At 53.7% G+C, this 17,737-nt stretch overlaps 3 protein-coding genes across 3 annotated transcripts; 1 reads left to right on the forward strand and 2 right to left on the reverse strand.

Annotated features, from left to right (window-relative positions):
• Positions 1–1,244: 1,244 nt before the first annotated feature.
• On the reverse strand, positions 1,245–3,791 carry HIRIP3 (HIRA interacting protein 3). The gene is made up of 9 exons (XM_006877060.1): positions 3,727–3,791; positions 3,528–3,648; positions 3,301–3,412; positions 2,890–3,056; positions 2,637–2,829; positions 1,936–2,444; positions 1,669–1,837; positions 1,487–1,585; positions 1,245–1,408 (listed from the first exon to the last, which is right to left on the reverse strand). Exons 1-9 carry the CDS (start codon positions 3,789–3,791, stop codon positions 1,245–1,247), a joined length of 1,599 nt encoding a protein of 532 aa, XP_006877122.1.
• A 643-nt stretch (positions 3,792–4,434) lies between these two features.
• On the forward strand, positions 4,435–12,290 carry INO80E (INO80 complex subunit E). Its single transcript, XM_006877022.1, has 7 exons — positions 4,435–4,601; positions 4,746–4,816; positions 5,015–5,067; positions 7,536–7,614; positions 7,707–7,818; positions 8,184–8,300; positions 12,075–12,290. The coding sequence occupies exons 1-7, from the start codon at positions 4,521–4,523 to the stop codon at positions 12,288–12,290; spliced, it is 729 nt and encodes a 242-aa protein (XP_006877084.1). The 5' UTR covers positions 4,435–4,520.
• A 745-nt stretch (positions 12,291–13,035) lies between these two features.
• DOC2A (double C2-like domains, alpha) lies at positions 13,036–17,352 on the reverse strand. Its single transcript, XM_006877023.1, has 10 exons — positions 17,079–17,352; positions 16,595–16,674; positions 16,357–16,431; positions 16,142–16,251; positions 14,015–14,141; positions 13,867–13,926; positions 13,611–13,774; positions 13,455–13,536; positions 13,272–13,368; positions 13,036–13,181 (listed from the first exon to the last, which is right to left on the reverse strand). The coding sequence occupies exons 1-10, from the start codon at positions 17,341–17,343 to the stop codon at positions 13,036–13,038; spliced, it is 1,206 nt and encodes a 401-aa protein (XP_006877085.1). The 5' UTR covers positions 17,344–17,352.
• Between the last annotated feature and the right edge of the window lie 385 nt (positions 17,353–17,737).

Raw genomic sequence — 17,737 nt, forward strand, 5'->3', positions numbered from 1 at the left:
CATCAGCCTCCTGGCCTATGAATTTCCCTGCTTTGATCTGGTGTCCAAGATTCTCAAAAGTTCACTTCATGTATAGGCACCAAACTTAGTTCTTAGCGACCTCAACAGAAAGCTTCCAAGCAAAGTCCTTTAGAGGTGACTTCATTGGCTCAGTCTGTAGCCAGAGGCATGAGGTCAGGCCTAGGTCCTGTTGTTATTATTGCATGCTGTCAATTACAACTCATAAGGACCCCATAAGACAGACTAGAACTGTCCCATAAGGTACCTACCTAGGCTGTAGTCTTTATGGGAGCAGATCACCAGGGAGGAATCTTTCGGTTAGCAGCCAAGTACTCAATCATTGTGCCCCAGGGCCTCTTGGGCCTCTTGTTGTAAAGTGTCGTTGAGTCAGTTCTGACCCACAGCAACCCTGTATAGGGTTTCCGAGGAGTGACTGGTAAGCGCAAACCACTGGCGTTGCGGTTCAAACCGACCTTGCAGTCCAGTGCCACACCAGGACTCCCTTGGTTCTGTGCTTGTCCTTTTTAAACTGAAATCAAGTTAGCCCATGCATTAAATTGCTGTTTCCAAACAAAGTGGAAAAGGAAGACGCAAACGCCAGCTGTCTCCAAGTCATTTTTTGCTTCCCATTCGTCCAGTGGTCAATTGTTCAGCTCCTCTTCTCAGCTTCGCATTAGGTCATCACATACAACTCCCAGCAGTGGCCGGGCAGAGTGGAGGAGAATAATAGCCATCCCCTCGTCTGGCATGATCTGGAGGCTAGAGCTTCATGAGAGAACCTGAGCAAATAAAAAGGAAGCAGCAGCTGGGAAGCAGTGGCTCTCTGCTCCTGGCCCAGGGTCCTGACGCTAAGACTGACTGGTGGCGGTGGAGGTGTGCCTTCAGATCAGTTCCAATTCGAAGCGATCCTGTAGAGGGTTTCTGAAGCTATAAATCCTCATCTTTCTCCCATGGTGCAGCTGGTGGATTCAAACTGCTGACCTTGTGGTTAGCAGCCCAACATGGAAGCTGCTACGTTACCAGGGCTCCTTGAAGGTAAGAGTAAAGGACCAGTTTTGATGAGGCGATTACAAACGTTCCTTTATTAATCTTAAAAAATAAATGACTTAAACAAAAATGAAGCAAAGAAGTAGGGTCCCAACTTGTTTCCCTGGAGACTGCATGTCTTCTCCAGAGAAAGTTGCTTTAACTCTGCAGGCACAGAACAGGGTGCCATCTAAACCTGGTACAAGGGGACAGGGAGCTTAGGTACTCTCGCCATCACTGCTGATGATGCCATGCATATGTGACCAGTCTGGGGGTGGGGGGCGGGGCCGCTCATCCTCTGAGTCCAGAGTCCTACGATATGGCTCCTCTGAGGAGGCTGCTGTTCCTGAAGGGTTCCAGGCTGTGCGTCTGCGTGGCCGGCCTAGGGGAGGGAAAGGAACGGTCACTTGTCTGAAAGGTCACACCCTATCTGGGGGATTGAGAGAAGGCGGCTGCTTACCTGAACTACTGATGATGTTGGCAACATCCAAGGAGGCTACCTCAGCTGCTTCCTCCCGTTGTTCCTTCAGGGCCCGACACTTCTCCATGGAAGGGTTACCTGGGACAGAAAGGACAGGTGACCCTCTTCTCTCTTGAGCAGCAGCAGCCCCTCATGCAGCCACCAGGGTGTAACAGCCTCACCCTGCATGCCCAGGGCTTCCAGCTCCGCCCGAAGGACACTCAGGCGCTCCTTGTGCGTATGACAGGTGCCCAGCAGCTTCCTGTAGTTGCGATAGGCCCCACATGCCCGGATATAGCGTTTTAGCCTCATCACAGCTGGATGGTCCTCACCACGACGGCCAGAGACAGCCTGGCCAGGAAAGATTGTAGCTGAAGGTCAAGACTGCTGGGCTTGAGGAGGTCTCCCTTTCCCCTGATGGTGGCCTTCTGTCTCATCTTCACCCTCACCTTCCTGCCTTTAGGCTCAGGACTTCCATCTGAGGAGGAAGAGGAGCTTCGTGTCTTTCTGCCTTTCTTGGAGGTCTTCTTGGAAGAGTAGTTATTCCTCTCCCCCTTGGGACTCTGACCTGCCTCACTACCACTTACTTCCCTCTCTGATTCACTCTCTTCACTATTACTACTGTCCACATGGGCTGCCTTTCTAGTCCCTTTGTTCTTAGGCTTTACCTTTCTGCAGCTGTCTTCCCCATTGTCTACACTGCTTCCACTCTGCCTTTTTCCACCTTTCCACTGGCTCCTATCCTTGCTCTTTGTTTCTTCCCAAGTGTTATCCCCACTGACTGCTTCCTCTCTCTCTCTCTCTTGCCTTCTACCTGCCCTGCTTCTCTGTTTAAAGATCTCCTCGCAAGCTAACCTTTTCCCTCCATTGATCTTGGCTCTGTGTCTGCACTCCTCGTTACTCTCTTCTTCCTCCTCCTGTTTCTTCTTGGCTGGTGTCTCCCCCTTCTCATCCTCACCTGTCTCCCCCTTCTCATCTTCACTTGTCTCCCCCATCTCATCCTCCCCTGTCTCCCCCTTATCCTCACCTGTCTTCCTCTTGTCATCCTCACCTGTCTCCCCCTTGTCATCCTCACCTGTCTCCCCCTTTTCATCCTCATCTGTCTCCTCCTTTTCATCCTCACTTGGCTCCCCTTTCTCATCCATTTCACTTTCATGGTGGCTTATAGCTCCTTTCTTTTTCTTTCCCTTCCTTCCCATCCTCTGGGTAGGTTCCTCCTCACTGTCCTCACTCTCCTTTCTAGCCTGTTTCTTACTGGCTGAGGCCTTGTTTGCTGTCTGTTTATTCTTCTTTGTCACAGTTTTCTTCCTAGTCCGGCCCTTGTACTCCTCTTCCTCACTACTCTCTTCCTCCCAGACCTTATATGTTCTAGCCGAGCTTTTCTCTTCCTCACTGCTCTCCACCAATTCCTCTAATCCCATCTTGGCAGTCACATCCCTCTGCTCTTCCTTATCGCTGCTCTCCTCCATTGCTTTCTTTGCGGATGGCCTTGGACTGACTGCAGCTGCCGACAAGCCGTTCTTTGCTGGGGAGCCGAAACACTCTGGACTGGAGGCTGCAGAGCTGAGCTCTGGAATACGGAGAGAAGGAAGGGATAAGACTGGTTCCCCCTCTCCTCACTTGGAATAGGTTGACTAGTCCTGCTCTAATAAAGTGAAGGGAAGCAGAAAACAGCTACAAACCCACTCTGACTCCTGGCTCAACAGCTTCCCTCCTAATCCAACACCTTGGAACATAGTTCATGCTCAATAAATAGTTTTGAATAAACCAACAATGCCGAAGTTGCTCGCTGATGGCTGGGAGGAGGCACTAACCTGTCTCTGAATGGAAACGAGACCTTTTTCTCTCTGGGTCACTGGAAGGGGTGGGAGGCCTCTTGACCTTTTTCGAAAAGCCTCGCTTCTCCCTGGTACCTGCTTCATCCACCTGTGTGTATCAAGAGAGCAAAGCATGTCCCCAGGTTGTGTTCTGCCCCACCCCCGTAAGCCCTCCCTCTTAGGCAACAAGTCCCGCCCCCAGTGCCCCAGCTTCCTGCCAACACCTGCATCTTCAGCAGCTCTTCCTCCACCAGCCGCTTCAGCGCCTGTTTCTCCTCAGGTTCCAGATGGTTGCGGCCCACGTGAGCCAAGAACCTCTGCCGCACGATGGAGTGTGTGAGCGTACTGCGAAGACATGGTGTCAAGACAGAGTCCCCGTCCCGTCCTTGTCCTTCCCATCCCCGCCTCCAACCTCCAGTGCACCTGAGGTCCGGGCGGCCTCGGAAGAGACTGCGAGTGAATTCCTGCATCTCACTATCCCGCGCCATTTTGCTCCAGCCGGGATTGGTGGCTCCCGCCTTTTTACTTCTCGGCCTCCGTCAGCACGTTTGACAGGAGGTCGCGCACGCGCAAGCCCGTAGCACCATATCGCAAGAATTCGTTAGGTCTCGGTTTTCGGCTACTTGAATCAAGAAGTTTGCTAGCCAAATCTTGCTTTGCTACCCCCACCCCCCCCTCCGGTAATTGGAGAACATCGAGGTTTCTCTTTTATAACGAATGTAAAAGTGACTTGAAACCGCTTGGGCGCCCGCAACCTTTATGTGACGTAATCAGTGCGCGACGCGGCTTTCATGGTGCCTGGACATGGGCACCAGCTATGCCATAGGTACCAGCTATGTTATTTCAAAAGGCAGAAAAAAAAAAGCGGGGGAATTCTCGCAAGAAGCCTAGAAAGCCCTGGCTGGAGGAAAGTCTTTTGTGGTTTCAAATCTGCAAACTCATTTCAATCAGGAACAACACTCTCCAGCGTCCGCCATCTTTCTGACATAATCGCGTCACGGCGACGCTATCTGTAGCGCAGCCACTCCAAGCCACATTCCTTTCCCGGTATTTCCCATAAGGACAGTCGGTATGCTTACGCTCTCTGGTCGCTGAGTGCGCCGGGAGTTGTAGTCCAGTGGGCAGAGTCCTGCAGAATCTCCGGAAGTCGAGATCGGGTTGAGCCGGCTGGAGCTAGCGGGACTACGGACTCTGGGCCGCTGCTCCAGCGGCTGGTCATGAACGGGCCGGCGGACGGCGAGGTGGACTACAAAAAGAAATATCGGAACCTGAAGCGAAAGCTCAAATTTCTCATTTACGTGAGTGCTGTGAAGAGATGGTGGGGTGGTAAGGCCTGACGCTGAGAGAACCTCAGTTTACCCATGTGTAAAGAGGGTGGAGAAAGCTGGCCTCTGGGGCCCTGTACGACCGTTGGATCAGCGCCCATCTTTACTATGGTGCAGGAACACGAGTGCTTCCAGGAGGAGCTGAGGAAGGCGCAGAGGAAGTTACTGAAGGTGTCCCGGGACAAGAGGTGAGGCACTGGGGGAGGAGGTGGTGCTGTCGCTTGTGTGGATCCACTTTCGGACCCCGTCCGGGAATAGGACCACAAGTGCCTAGTGTCTGCCTGGAAGCTGTGTTGAAGATTCAGCCGGTAACTAGCAAGGAGAGGACCCAGGAGAGCGTCTCGGAGATGGGAATAAACACTTGTTCTCCCCACCTCTTCCCTTAGTTTCCTCTTGGACCGACTTCTGCAGTACGAGAACGTGGATGAAGACTCTTCGGGTGAGCACGGGCATGAGAAACTGACAGAGGATGTAGCTTCTGGTCTTCCAGCAAGCTGCCTGGGCCTCTCCTTTTAGGCTTTGCAGGGCTGCGCAGCCTCGCCAGGGTCCTTTAACTTAACTCTCCACCCCTACCATTCTCCCACTCAAGTATTTATTGAGCATATACTGTGTCTCAGACACTGTGCTTGGAACAGAGGTACAGCAATAGCTAAGATGAACAGGCCCTTGACCTCACAATTCATAGTCTATCGGGGGATGGTGGTAAGAAGTAAAGACATAGTGCTAGATTAGACAGTGGTAAGGGCGCCTGTTGTCCCGCTGTGGGATAAGCAGTGGACTGCGGACCAAGGGACTGGCAGTTCAAACCCACCAGCTGCTCCTTGGAAACCCTATGCTATGAGCAGGAATCTCTTCCTGGGCACTTAACAATAAGGAAGGGCTTTGAAAGGAGACAGGCTACAGGCTACTTGGTAGAGATTGGTGTAGAGCAGGAATTGATCAATTTTTTTCTGTAAAGAACTAGATGGTTTTTTGTTTTTGTTTTTTTTTTTTGGGACTTACAGGCTCTGTCACAAGGAGCTCTGGTAACATAGTGGTGATGAATCGGGCTGCAAACCATAAGGTCAGCAGTTCGAAACTACCAGCCGCTCCAGGGGAGAAAGATGAGGCTTTCTGCTCCCGTAAAGATTTACAGCCTTGGAAACCCAGTACAGGGTCGCTATGGGTCGGAACCAACTCGATGGCACTTAACAACAACAACAGACTCTGTCACGGGGAGCCCTGGTAGCATAGTGGGTTGTTTGTTGGACGGGTAACTGCAAGGTCAGCAGTTCAATTCCACCAGCCGCTCCACAGGAGAAAGAGGAAGGTTTCTGCTCCCATAAAGATTTACAGTCTCAGATACCCTATACAGGGTCGCTGTGAGTCAGAACCGACTCCAAGGCACGTAATCACCACCAGCACACCACAGGCTGTGTCAGCTTGCTGTTGTGGTGCAAAAACAGCCATAGGAAATATGTAAATCAATTATTGTGGCTGTATCTCAATAAAACTCTGTTTATGGACACTGAAGTTTGAATTCTTTGTCATTTTTACGTGTCATGAAATAATTTTCTTTTGATTCTTTTTTTCCCAAAATTTAAAAATAAAAAAAGCCATCTTGACTTGCAGACCACTCAAAAGCATCCAAAATAAAGTTGAGTGGAGGTGTGTTAAGATCACTCACTACATGCAATTCATCCTGATACTTTTTAGACTTTTCCTTTTTTCTTCTTTTAATGATGGCTGCAAACCACTAAATTGATTTCATGACCCATCAGTGAGTAGAGATCCACAGTTTGAAAAAGTCCCTGAGGTGGGCCTTGTTCCACTGTGGGGGCTCCAGCAGCCACGTCACATCCGCTCACCTCTAAACATTGGTTTGGAGCAGGAACCAGCAAACTACTAGCAGCCAGGCTGTTTGGTTTTATAAATAATGCTTTATTGGGGCATTTATTTGCAGATTTTAAGAGGACAATAGGTAGATCAGAGAATAGGCGGGGGCCAGATTGTATAGGTCATGGCAAAAACTTTGGCTTTTATCTTAAGCCTCTCATTCCTTGCTTATTCCTTGCCTAAGATCTTCTAACTAACAACCTGGTTGAGGGGAAGTTAGGACAGAAGATGAAGGAACCTATCGTGCCCATGGTGTACCAGAGACGTAACCCACCACTTCTGTCCTGGAGTGGACTACATTCTGGTCAGGGAGAAAGCCACACATGATACTTCTTAGCGCAGTGTGAGGAGAGTGCTCTGGAAACTCCAACAGTGATGGTGACTTGGGCCAGCGGTGTCCTCGAAGAGAAATTGAGAGTAGCATGTATCATGTGTAGCAGTTACTTGCTGAGTGAACGAGAAGCCTTTTAAGCAGTGGCACGTAACTGGGAAGTAAATGCCTTTCTTGAGGAAGTAGTTCAAAGTGATCTAAAGAGTTCAGTTTTTGTAGGAGACCAGAAAGGTAGAGTAAGACAAAGTTAAAAGCATTTCAAGTGCCTGCAGACAGCGGAGACGTCGTCAGGAGGGCTGTGACCAGGTTGACATTTCAGGTCATTCTGGGCTTGGTAAGGAGAGTGGTTTTGGCAGGGTAGTTTTGAAGCCTCATCCCTTCCTTAGTTTCCAAGATGCAGAAAGACAGTGAATGTAAAATAGCCAGTAGAGTACTTGTTGTTAAGTGCCGTGGAGCGCGTTCCGACTCAGCAACCCTTTGTAGGGTTTCTGAGGAGTAGCTGCTGAGTCAAAGATGCTGTCACGGACAGGAAGTAGGAATCAAGGATTTTAAGAAGCTGGAGGCCTCCCCAGAATAGCGTTGTATACCACTTGAGGAGTCGGATTCCTCTGCCTTTTTGTGGAGTTGAAGTTAATACCCTCAGGGGTATGGGGTAGACTGGGACCCCCCACCCTCAGTAAACCAGCCCTCTCCCCTCACAGACTCCGATGCCACTGCATCTTCAGATAACAGTGAGACAGAGGGGACACCCAAGTTGTCGGACACACCAGTCCCCAAGAGGTGAGAGAAAGCCAGCATTCCTCTCTGGGGAGGGCAAGGACTGACACCTGTCCTCCCAGCTGCCTCTGACCCCCTCCCTGTCCTTTCTCCAGGAAGAGAAGCCCTCCGCTGGGAGGTGCTCCCTCCCCCTCCAGCCTCTCCTTGCCTCCTTCAACAGGGTTTCCCCTTCAGGCCTCTGGGGCCCCCTCCCCATACCTGAGCTCGGTGAGTTGGGGTCCAGGGTGGGACTTGGTGAACTAAGGTGTCCAGGAATAAGGCGGGTGTCATTTGGACAGAGGGCCCAGCTCTGTGGAGATCTGTCTGGATGTGGCCAGCACGCTCCCCCTGGAGGGTGTGAGTGGGGGCTGCCCACTTCCTCTCTCTGGGGAAGGGGACTGGTGTAGACTGGGGAGAGCAGAGCCCAGGACAGAGTCCTTCTGCTGCCCCCTCCCCTTCTCAGGAGCCATAGGACGGCTCTCATCACCACCTCTTTTGTTTTTCCATTCTCCCTGTGTTTGCATTTCTCCCCTTCACCCCCACCCCAATCCACTCCATTTCCCATGTCCATCTCCTCACTCCTGCCGCAGCAGCTGGCTTCCCCTACCTACCCCCCATTCCCTTCTGACTACCTGGCCCTGCAGCTGCCCGAGCCCAGCCCCCTGAGGCCCAAGCGGGAGAAACGGCCCCGCCTGCCCCGGAAACTCAAGGTACCCTGATTTGGGGAGGCCAGGGAGGGCTCAGAGCGGCCGGAGGACAGTCATCTAAGGGAGGCATCCAGGGTCTGGGGGCCTGTAGACCTTTGAATGACTGATCGGGATACTGAGGCTCCAGCCGGGGCTAGGCACTCGGGTGGCATAGAGCAGTCATGCCCAGAGCTGCTTGTGGACACCAATTGGGCAACAGCAACCTAAGGAACCAGAGCTAGGTCTCCTGGGGCCAACTCTCATACTGCCCCAGTGTAGCCAGCAGCAAGGTGTGGCTTTCACCTACTGGGATGTTGTGAGGTGCCAGGCAGCCCAGAGAATGGGAAAGTGTGGTGGGGCCTAGGATCCAGCCAAGGCTCTACTGCTTAAACACCACGTGAGCTTGCACAGGTCTCTTTGAGCTGACCCTCCAGGCCTCTATTTCTGATCAAAGTCGATTGACTCCACAAGTGGTTTGAGTGCTCCTACGGGCCAGGCACTGTGCTAGGCGCTGCAGATAACAGTAATGAATAGAGAGATGGGAGTCCCTGAGCTCGCGGAGTCAATAAACGGAGCAGTGAATAGACATCCATAAAGAGTGGGCAGCACTCTTTATGTCTAGAGCAGGGGCTGGCATTGAAGATTGAGTAGTCTGGAACGTTCTTTTATGTGAGGCTTAAAGGAAATGACAGCAAGCCACGTGGCTGCCCGGAAGGTGTTTCAGTCAGCGGAAACAACCAGTGCAAAGGCCCTGAGGAGAGTGCCTGACGGGGAATGAGAGAAGAGGGTGATCAGAGAACAGGTCGGATTCGTATCTGAGGGGCAGGACTGGGGTGGGCCTTGTCAAGTCCTTGCTGGTACTGTGACTGAACTCAGGAGCCAGTGGAAAGGTCAAGCAGAAGAGGGGTCTGACCAAGATTCCTGAGGCTGCTTGGCTGGAGACTGCTGGGCGAGGGGTAGGGAAGGACAGCAGGGTAGAGATAGGTCCCAGGGAAGAGGCCACTTCAATGAGCCAAGTACCTGGGGGGAAGCTGAGGGTGGACTATTCATGTTTGGAAGAATGAGCTGCACGGCTTTCTAAAGGAATCAAGGTGGCTCTTTAGCCTATTGTTAAGTGCCGTGGAGTTGGTTCAGAGTCACAACCTTGTATAGGGGTTTTGAGGAGCAGTTGGTGGGTTTGAACCACCGACCTTGCAGAGCAATCCAGTGCTTATATAGCACAGTTACCTTTACCTGCGATGGCGAGGTTGATGGAGGGAGCAGGGTTTAGAGGGAAGATGAGGAGTTTGGCTCAGGTCCTCTTGATCAGCTTTCTGGAAAGGGCATCTGAGGTTGACAGGGATGTATATACGGAAGTCATAATTGTGGTGACATGTGATCATTCAAGGCAGAGTGTGGTTGGAGAAGTCGTCTGGCCACTGAGGCTCAGGAGAAATGAGAGGCGTCACTGAAGACAACCCTGGATCAAAGTTGCAAAGGGACCAGGCTGGGTAACTCTCGAATTGAGTGGGTTGCAGACTCAGGCTCTGGAGCCAGAGGTGAAACAGGAAGCCCCATTTGTGGTGATTAGGAGTTTGGATTCTGGAGTTGTAATCCTAGCTCTGGTGTTGATGCCCTGTGTGACCTTGGCCCTGTGTGACAGGGGTGAGAATGATGGCCCTCTGCTCTACTCAGCAGGGTATTAGCCTCTGGCCGATGGGGCAGAGTGGCTGAGAAGGTGAACAGTGAAGCCTGGGAGGTGGGAGTGTGAGATGGCGTAGGCACAGAGGGTTGACGTTTTCTGGTTGATGCTGGGTTCTGAAGTAAAGGAATGTCTGGTAGCTAAATTCTACATAGGTGAAAGAAAACGTTGGTTGGGAGGGGGCCTACATTATTGCCGTGCATAGGGGGTAGGAGACAAGTCAGGGAAAGCCTCAACGAAGAAGTAGCATCTGAGTACAGGCTAAGTGGAATTGGATAGTCTAGGCTGAGGGAGTGTAGTGGTCACGAAGACAAGAGATGTGGAGAAAGTGTGTAGACTGGAGCAGCAGTGAAAAGGACGAGTAACCTTGGAAAGAAAGAGAAGATGGCACCCAATCATAGATGACCTCAACACCCAGAATCCAAGTTTGCATGCCAGGGGTACAAGACAGTGGGAGCCACTGAACATTCCTGAGTGACCTGGTGTGAAGAGACTGGAGGTAACAGGGCTGAGAAGAGGGAGGAAAAGAGGTGAAGACCGAGCAGATCAGCTCAGAGCTTGGGCCTCAGACAAACAGGAATGTGAATCCCATTCTTCCACTGACTCACTCCATGACCTTGGGCATGTCATCAACTCTGAGCCTCAACCTGTCAAGTGGAGTCACTGTGGGATAGAATGAGCAAAGGGGTGGAAAGCAGTCGAATACCTGATTCCTAGTAAAATCAGAGATAAACAGTAGCTGCTATTGGCCATGCTGAAGAAGCCATTGAGTGAGCTCAGGCCAGTGTTGGGCCAAGGAGAGGTGGAGGCCAGAGGGGACAGTCCTCAAGCAGATGCCCTTGTGCATGTGTATCTGCTCCCATGTGTCCGTGAGTACCTGGCACTTTGGGTGCATGGGGACTTCAGAGCTGGGCCTTCTGACCCATGAAGTACCAACTCTGAAGGAAGAGTGATGAGGTTAGGGGCTCTTAGAGAAGCAGAGAGGAGACCATAAAAGCTGAGTGTCTTAGACAATCAAATGGACCATTGTAGAGACCACACAAGTGTTTCCTGTCATCTTTGCCCTGGACTGGACACAGCCTGTTCCTTAATCACTGTTTCTAAGCTTGTTTCCTCCTCTGGCAGATCATCTCTCCTCCGGTCAGGGTGGGCATGAGGGTCAGAGATCATTAACAGAATCCACTTGGTACGCAGTAGGTTCTAAAAACACAGTTTGTAACTGCAGGCAAAGCATGAGGGCTGTCAGCAGGGCCCTGGAGAATGCTCCATAGGGAGGCTTCCTACTGACCTGGCAGGGGGAGTGGGGCAGAGGGTTGGGCAGGACAGAGGCCACTTCCCAGCCTCAGAGGACAAAGCAGAACTTGGACAAGTAGAGGGGGACCCTCCAGCCCAGGTCTGCCGCCTGCCTGTGCCTAGAGCGAGGCGCCAGGAGGCCCTTGACGGGGGAATGACATGCTCAGGTTTGTGTTGTAGAGAGACCTCTCTGGCGGCAGTATGGAGGAGGAGCTGGAGCTGGGAGAGGCTGAAGGCAGGGAGTCCAGTTAGGAGGCTGGTACCGTAGCCCAGGTGAGCTGAGAGGAGGGCCTGGCCTAGGCCAGTGGCTACGGGGATCCCGAGGAGGGGCCCCCCAAGACACAGGAAGTAGATGCCTCAGAAAGGGGGAGGGGGCTCAGGTGGCCTATGATACCCTCCACCAAACCAGTCAGTGCTACAAGAGGCGGCCAGCCAGGAAGCAGTGGCAGCAGGTGTTATGTGAGGGGCCTGGCAGCTAGGCCAGCTGGCTGGCCCTCCAAGCTGACAGATTCTGCTGTTAACAGGAGCAGCCAGGGGCCTCCCTGGGGAGGGAGGGCCAGCGTTTCTGGCCCGGTTTCCTGTAAAACCCCATCCTCATCACCACCTCCATCACCACCCCTCACCCCCAGGCACTTGCTGGTTGGAGGCTCAGAAGGGGCTGAGGTGGGGGCAGGCCCTGTCTCCACTATCCCTTAAATGAGCCTTTGCCCCTTCCCCTATTCCCAGAACTGCCCTAGGGGGCAGTGCCCAACCCCCATCCCCATCCAGGAGCCCCAGAGCACCCCCCTGACAAGCCTTCCCTGTGTTTCTTCCCCCTGCTGCAGATGGCGGTGGGACCCCCCGACTGCCCTGTGGGAGGGCCACTGACCTTTCCAGGGCGAGGGGCTGGGGTGGGGGCAGCCCTGGCCCCACTGCCCCCTCCCAAGATGCCCCCCCCCACGATCCTGAGCACCGTCCCTCGGCAGATGTTCAGCGACGCAGGCAGTGGTGATGATGCCCTGGACGGGGACGATGACCTGGTGATTGACATCCCCGAGTGACCCGGCCCCGCCCTGCTAGCACACCAGGAGCCCCGCTTCCTCAGAGACATTTATTGACACCCAGTTGCCATGCTTCGGCCACTGACACAATCAGAAAAGGCGTAAACATGCACGATGTCACCCGGGAAGGTAGGCCCTCAGCAGGGTGGGCAGGGCCCATCCCGGGGACAGTTATTTATTGAAAGGAGTGGCCTGGGAGCATCTGCCACCTCTCAGGCAGGCAGAGGTCCTGCAGGGGCCACCCCTACAAGAGGGCAGCTTCCAGGGCTCGGTTTTCATGAAGACACTATAATAAAAGGGTGGCTCTTTTTCATCTTGTTTTGAGTCCTTTCCTTTTTCAGAAACATCCTCCTCCTCCAAGGCCCCCCCTAATCCAGCCCCTCCCTGTAAGGAGGGGGGACAGGCAGCCTGGGGAGGCAGGAGGGAGGAGCAGGCAGCATTGGGAACAGGGTACTGATAGGACTCCCCCCACCAAAGGTGCCCAGGTTGGGTGGGTGGTTGCATATTTGCATGTCCTTGTCTGGCAGGCAGGAGGAAGTTGGAAGTTTGCATATGTGAATACAGATCTCCAGGTCCCTCACCAGAGAAGACAGGCCCACAGGTCACGGAGACTCTCACAAAATAAGACAGGAAGTGCGGGGCAGGGACAACCCACCCCGTGTAAACGTGCAACACAGTCGTGCGAAGGTTGGGTGCTGGCCGCTGGCTGCAGCTCCAGGGGCTTTGCCAGGAGTAGCAGGCCTGCTCAAGCTGAGGGCAAGGCCCCAGCTGCAGGGGGCAGCTCGCTGGTCAAGGTGTGCCAGCGCTCTAAGACTGCATCCGGCTGCTGTAGGCAGTCACCCCAATGTTTGCGGGCCTCCCCCCGGGCGCCTGGCCCCAGGGACACGCCACCTGAGGAGCAGGTAGAGCAGATAAGATCAGGGCCCAGCTTGATGCCAGTCTGCCCTCCTTAGCACCACCCAGCTGGGCTCCTCCCCTCACCAATGAAGTCGTTGGATTTGCCAATGTCGTAATCCCACACTGTGACCTCCAGAGTCTTGGTGGCTAGAGCAGAGAGTTCCATCTCATAGAAAAACTCCTGGGGAGAGGGCAGCACTGGCCATCAGGCCTGGCCCACTCCTCCAGACCACCTCGCCTCCCTTTGGGGCCCCTACCGCCTTTTACCTCATTAAACTCCGGGTTTAGGGTTTTCTTCTTCACGCATGTTTTATGCTTGGATTTCTTATCCACGTCTGGCCTTAGGTACCTGGAGGGAGGGGCTGTTAGGGAAGGTCCAGGCTTCCCCGGGAGGGGAGGGTGGGTCTCAGGGCAAGGGCTCACGTCTTGACGTAGGGGTCTGAGTAGCCATTGACGTCCATGGCAGCCAGGTGGGCACAGCGCACAATGCCCACCAACAGCCCCCGGCGACAAGAGATGTAGCTAAGGGTCAACAGGATGCGGCCACGCTCCTCCAGCAGCCCAGGGCCCTGCTCCACCTGTTCCAGCTACAGGGGGTAGGGGGGAGATAGGGCAGGACAGAGGTCAGCCCAGGTCCTCCACCAGACCCCACCCACACGTGGTCTCTGAGGCACCTCACCTCCTTCAGGTAGCAGGAGATGCCTCGCAGTGCTGCCGACATGGAAGAGGGTGAGGCCAACTAGGGGCAGAGAGAAGATTCTGGACAGTTGGCCTTCCCAGTGACCCCACCCCCTGACATCCCTGAAGCCCCCCTCCTTCCCACAGACCGGGACCTGGCGCTCAAGGCAGATATTAAAGTGTTTCTTCTGGGAAGGCTTGAGGCGGCGGAGGGGCACCCGGGTCTCCCCGATGAACTCATTGTGGCTCAGCTTGTCCTCATCACAGACGGAGATCCTGGCAGGGAACTGCAGTCAGTCACCTGAGCCCTGCTCCAGTGTGGGAGAAAGGTGCTTGGACCGAACTGAGGGCCCACAGCTGGTCCCAGCTTTGTCCTCAGTAGTCTTTGCATCTCAGCTGTGAAATGGGCTTCCTCACAGGGCAGTAAGGGGAGCTCCGTGCTCTGGCTAGGAACCGCCCTTAGTCCCTCTCTGCTCATTCACTCCTCAGATCTGGATGACCCGAGGGGCCAGGTGCACACTAGTGGGTGTGGTGTAAGAGCTAGGAGGGCCTTGTCTCCACTCCTGAGCTCTCCCCAGAGCAGGAAGATGGACCAAGCATTACACTGACTTCTCTCTGTCCCCTTTGCAGCCCCCATGCGTCCTTCTGCTGTGAGCGCTCTGTTAAGCAGCTGTGTGACACAGAACCTCTATCAAGTTCATTCCAACTCACAGCGGCCCTATGTAGGGTTTCTGAGGCTATAAACCCACGAACCAGAAAGCCTGTTTCTCCCATGGAGTAGCTGGTAGAATCAAACTGTTTGCCATGTGGGTAGCAGCCCAGGGTATAACCCACTACACCACCAGAGCTCCTTGGGAAACAAGTGCCATTGAGTCGGTTCCGACTAGTAGCGATCCTGTACAGGGTTTCTGAGGAGCAGCTGGTGAGCTTGAACCACCGACCTTGTGGTTCAAACCAACCTTGCAGTCCAGCGCATTAGCCTACAGTGCCACACTAGGACTCCCTTGTGAAACAGGGAGGGGTCAAATCCTAGCTCTGCCACTTAACCTGTGTGACCTTGGGCAAATCACTTAACCTCCTTGATCCTCAGTTCCCACCTGCTAAAGCTATTTGATTCTGGTCGTGCTGTAGGATAAGCACTGAACTGCTAACTGCAAGGTGGTGGTGGTGGTTAAGCACTATTAAGTCGGTTTCAACTCATAGTGACCCTGCATAGGATTTCCAAGGAGCAACTGGTAGGTTTGAATCGCTGACCTTGTGATTAACAGTCCGGTGCTAAAGCTATACAGCACCACACCACAAGAAAAATGTAGGTTTTTTGTGTGTGTTTTTTGTCAAAAACAAGGGAGAGGTAAAGGCTAAATGGGAGGTAGGGGGATGATACACCACAGATGAGTAAAGATTTACAGCCTGTAAGGGTCGCTACTGAGTCTGAAAGGACCGGCTGGCAGTAGGTTGGGGTTAAAGCTATCTGAGGAGCAAATGCAATGAACGTAAAAGGCTTGGCCAGGCTGGGCACCACTAGGGAAATGTGTGTTCCCTTCAAAGCTCAATTCTCACATTGGAATCTAATGCTTTCCGATTTCTGCCTTAATCTACCTCCATAGCTCATCACCTCCAATGTGATCTCTTAACCAAAGTCCTGACCATGCTGCAAAACTTCCCAGGGCTCCCTTCTGCCCACACAGGTATCAGCCTGGGTTCTGCCTTGGCTGGCCTGAGGAATGCTCCCCACAGCTCCATCTCCTGGGATGAGGGAGGAAGTTCTTTGCCCCTGAAGACTTCACTCAGAGATTTTTAGGGAATTTAGGGAGCAGAGGAAGCAGCTGCAAAGGTTTGACTTAGGGTACGGCTCAGAGAAGGGGCTCTGGTGACAGAAAACCTTCAGGAAGAGGCTGAACTGCAAATGATGAATGGAAGTTCAGCTGGCCTGAAGGAGGACAGGTAGCACTTTCTAAGGGGACAGGTAGCACTTTCTATGTGGAAGACAAAGGTCAGGAGTCAGGCAATTGACCAATCAGAGGGGAGGGGGCCCTGCTTTTGAGGAGCAGTACTCACCGGCTGCTTCTGGAAAACCCTATACAGGGTGGCTATGAGTCGGAACCCGACTCTCCACAGCAGTTAACAACAATACCAGAGAAACCTTTGGGTCTGCTGTCAAAAGCAATGGAGAGGTAGTGGGGAGATGAGCCACTAAAGAAGGTTCCAGGGTCAGCTGTCCCCAGGCAGTGCTACCTGAGGACTTTGGGAACACACAAGGAGCATGAAGCACTCACCTGAGCACCTTATGGGTAATGTCCTCATCCGTGATCCCACTGTAGGTCAGGTCCTCGTTCCATACGGGATTCAGAGTGTTCCTCTGAGTCTTGGTTTTGAGCTTATTGGCCTGGAGTGTGGGGACAAAGAGTTGTAAATGTTCCTGGATGTTCAGGGGTTGAAGGCAGGACAGACCCACAGGTTGGGATAAGCCAGGGAGGGAGGAGGCCCTTACCTTGCAGGCTCCAGGTAAGAGGTGCAGCTTGACGTAGGGGTCGGCTAGGCCATTGAAATCCATGGGCTTGAGGCCCTGGGCAGGAAGGGAGGACAAAATTGCTGTGGGTGCCAGCCTCTGCCTCTCTCTGCAGAGCTGGATCCTTAAGGTGTGGAGAGTCAAGAAGGGGGGTGGGGAAAGTCAGGGGTCAGGCCTGGGAAGATGGAAACTCACCCTTGCAGGTGCTGGGAACACCCACCTTGGCCCTGAGGATACGACAATGCAGCGTGCAGGAGGCCTGGTCATAGAGAAGATCAAACTCCAACATGCCCAAGGCGGCTGGAGAAGAGGGGAAAGACCTTGGAGTCAGGGTGGGTATAAAGACAGGTGTGTAAGACAAATGGGACGAGCAGATGTCAGCTGTGAAGGTGTGTTTGTGTGTCTGTCAGCCTGGGAGCATGTGTGCAAGAAAATGAGTGGGCATGTGTGTCTGTCTATCTGTCTGTCTGGGTCCCTGGCTAGGCCACAACTGGGGCTGTGTGGGTGGTTGAGTGGTTCAGCAGAAATATTGACTATTTTGCCTTGCTGAGGCAATAATCCCCCCCACACTGCCTGCAGCTGTGGGGGCAGTGCCGCCGCCTGCTCACCACCCCCTGCATACGCACCCTACAAGGCCCAGTCCTCTCCTCACAAGCCTGGAGGCCCCCATTAACGCTCTAGGCTCTTTATGCCCCCAGACTCACTGGTTTCATCTGAGTCATAGTTGTCGATCTCAGCTCCATCCTCAGGCGTGGTGGGCCCAAGGAGAGCCACAGGGGGGGCCAGGGCCAGGGGCACCAGGCCAGCAGGAGCCTCCCCGCAGCCTCCACCCCCACTTTCTGGTCCTGTTCCCCTGCGGGGAAAGTAGTCCGAGATCTGGCGGATGGGCCGGATGGGTCCGGGGCACACATTGATAGCCATGTGCTCCCGGATGTTGATGGTCATGCGGTCACCCTTTCGGCCCCTCATGCAGCACCCTGCTGGGGGAGAGGGGAGAGAGCCTGAGTCCAGGGCTCTGTCTCATACCTGTCATCTGCTGGCCGGGGGTCCTCACTTGCCTCCCTTACTGGGCATGAGGCAGAGGTTAGCCTATGCCAGCCGCTGGGTAGGCAAGAGGCCTGGGTCCTCCAGACCCCAGATCTTGCCCACAAGTGGCTGGGTTGCCAGCCCACTCCCCTCAAGATAGTCTCTGGTTTCACCTCAGTCTTGCCCACTTAGTTCTAAATGGTCCTTTTGGCATTCTGGGTTCCGGTTTGGCTTCACGCCCTGCCCTCCCTCATCGGTCCCTGGGAGGCTCTGTCCATCCCTCTGCACCAAGCCCACCCCTCTAGACTCAGTGAGCTCACTGTCCCTCCATTCATAT

The sequence above is a fragment of the Chrysochloris asiatica genome, unplaced genomic scaffold, assembly GCF_000296735.1.
Source record: "Chrysochloris asiatica unplaced genomic scaffold, ChrAsi1.0 scaffold00440, whole genome shotgun sequence".
NCBI lineage: Eukaryota > Metazoa > Chordata > Mammalia > Afrosoricida > Chrysochloridae > Chrysochloris > Chrysochloris asiatica.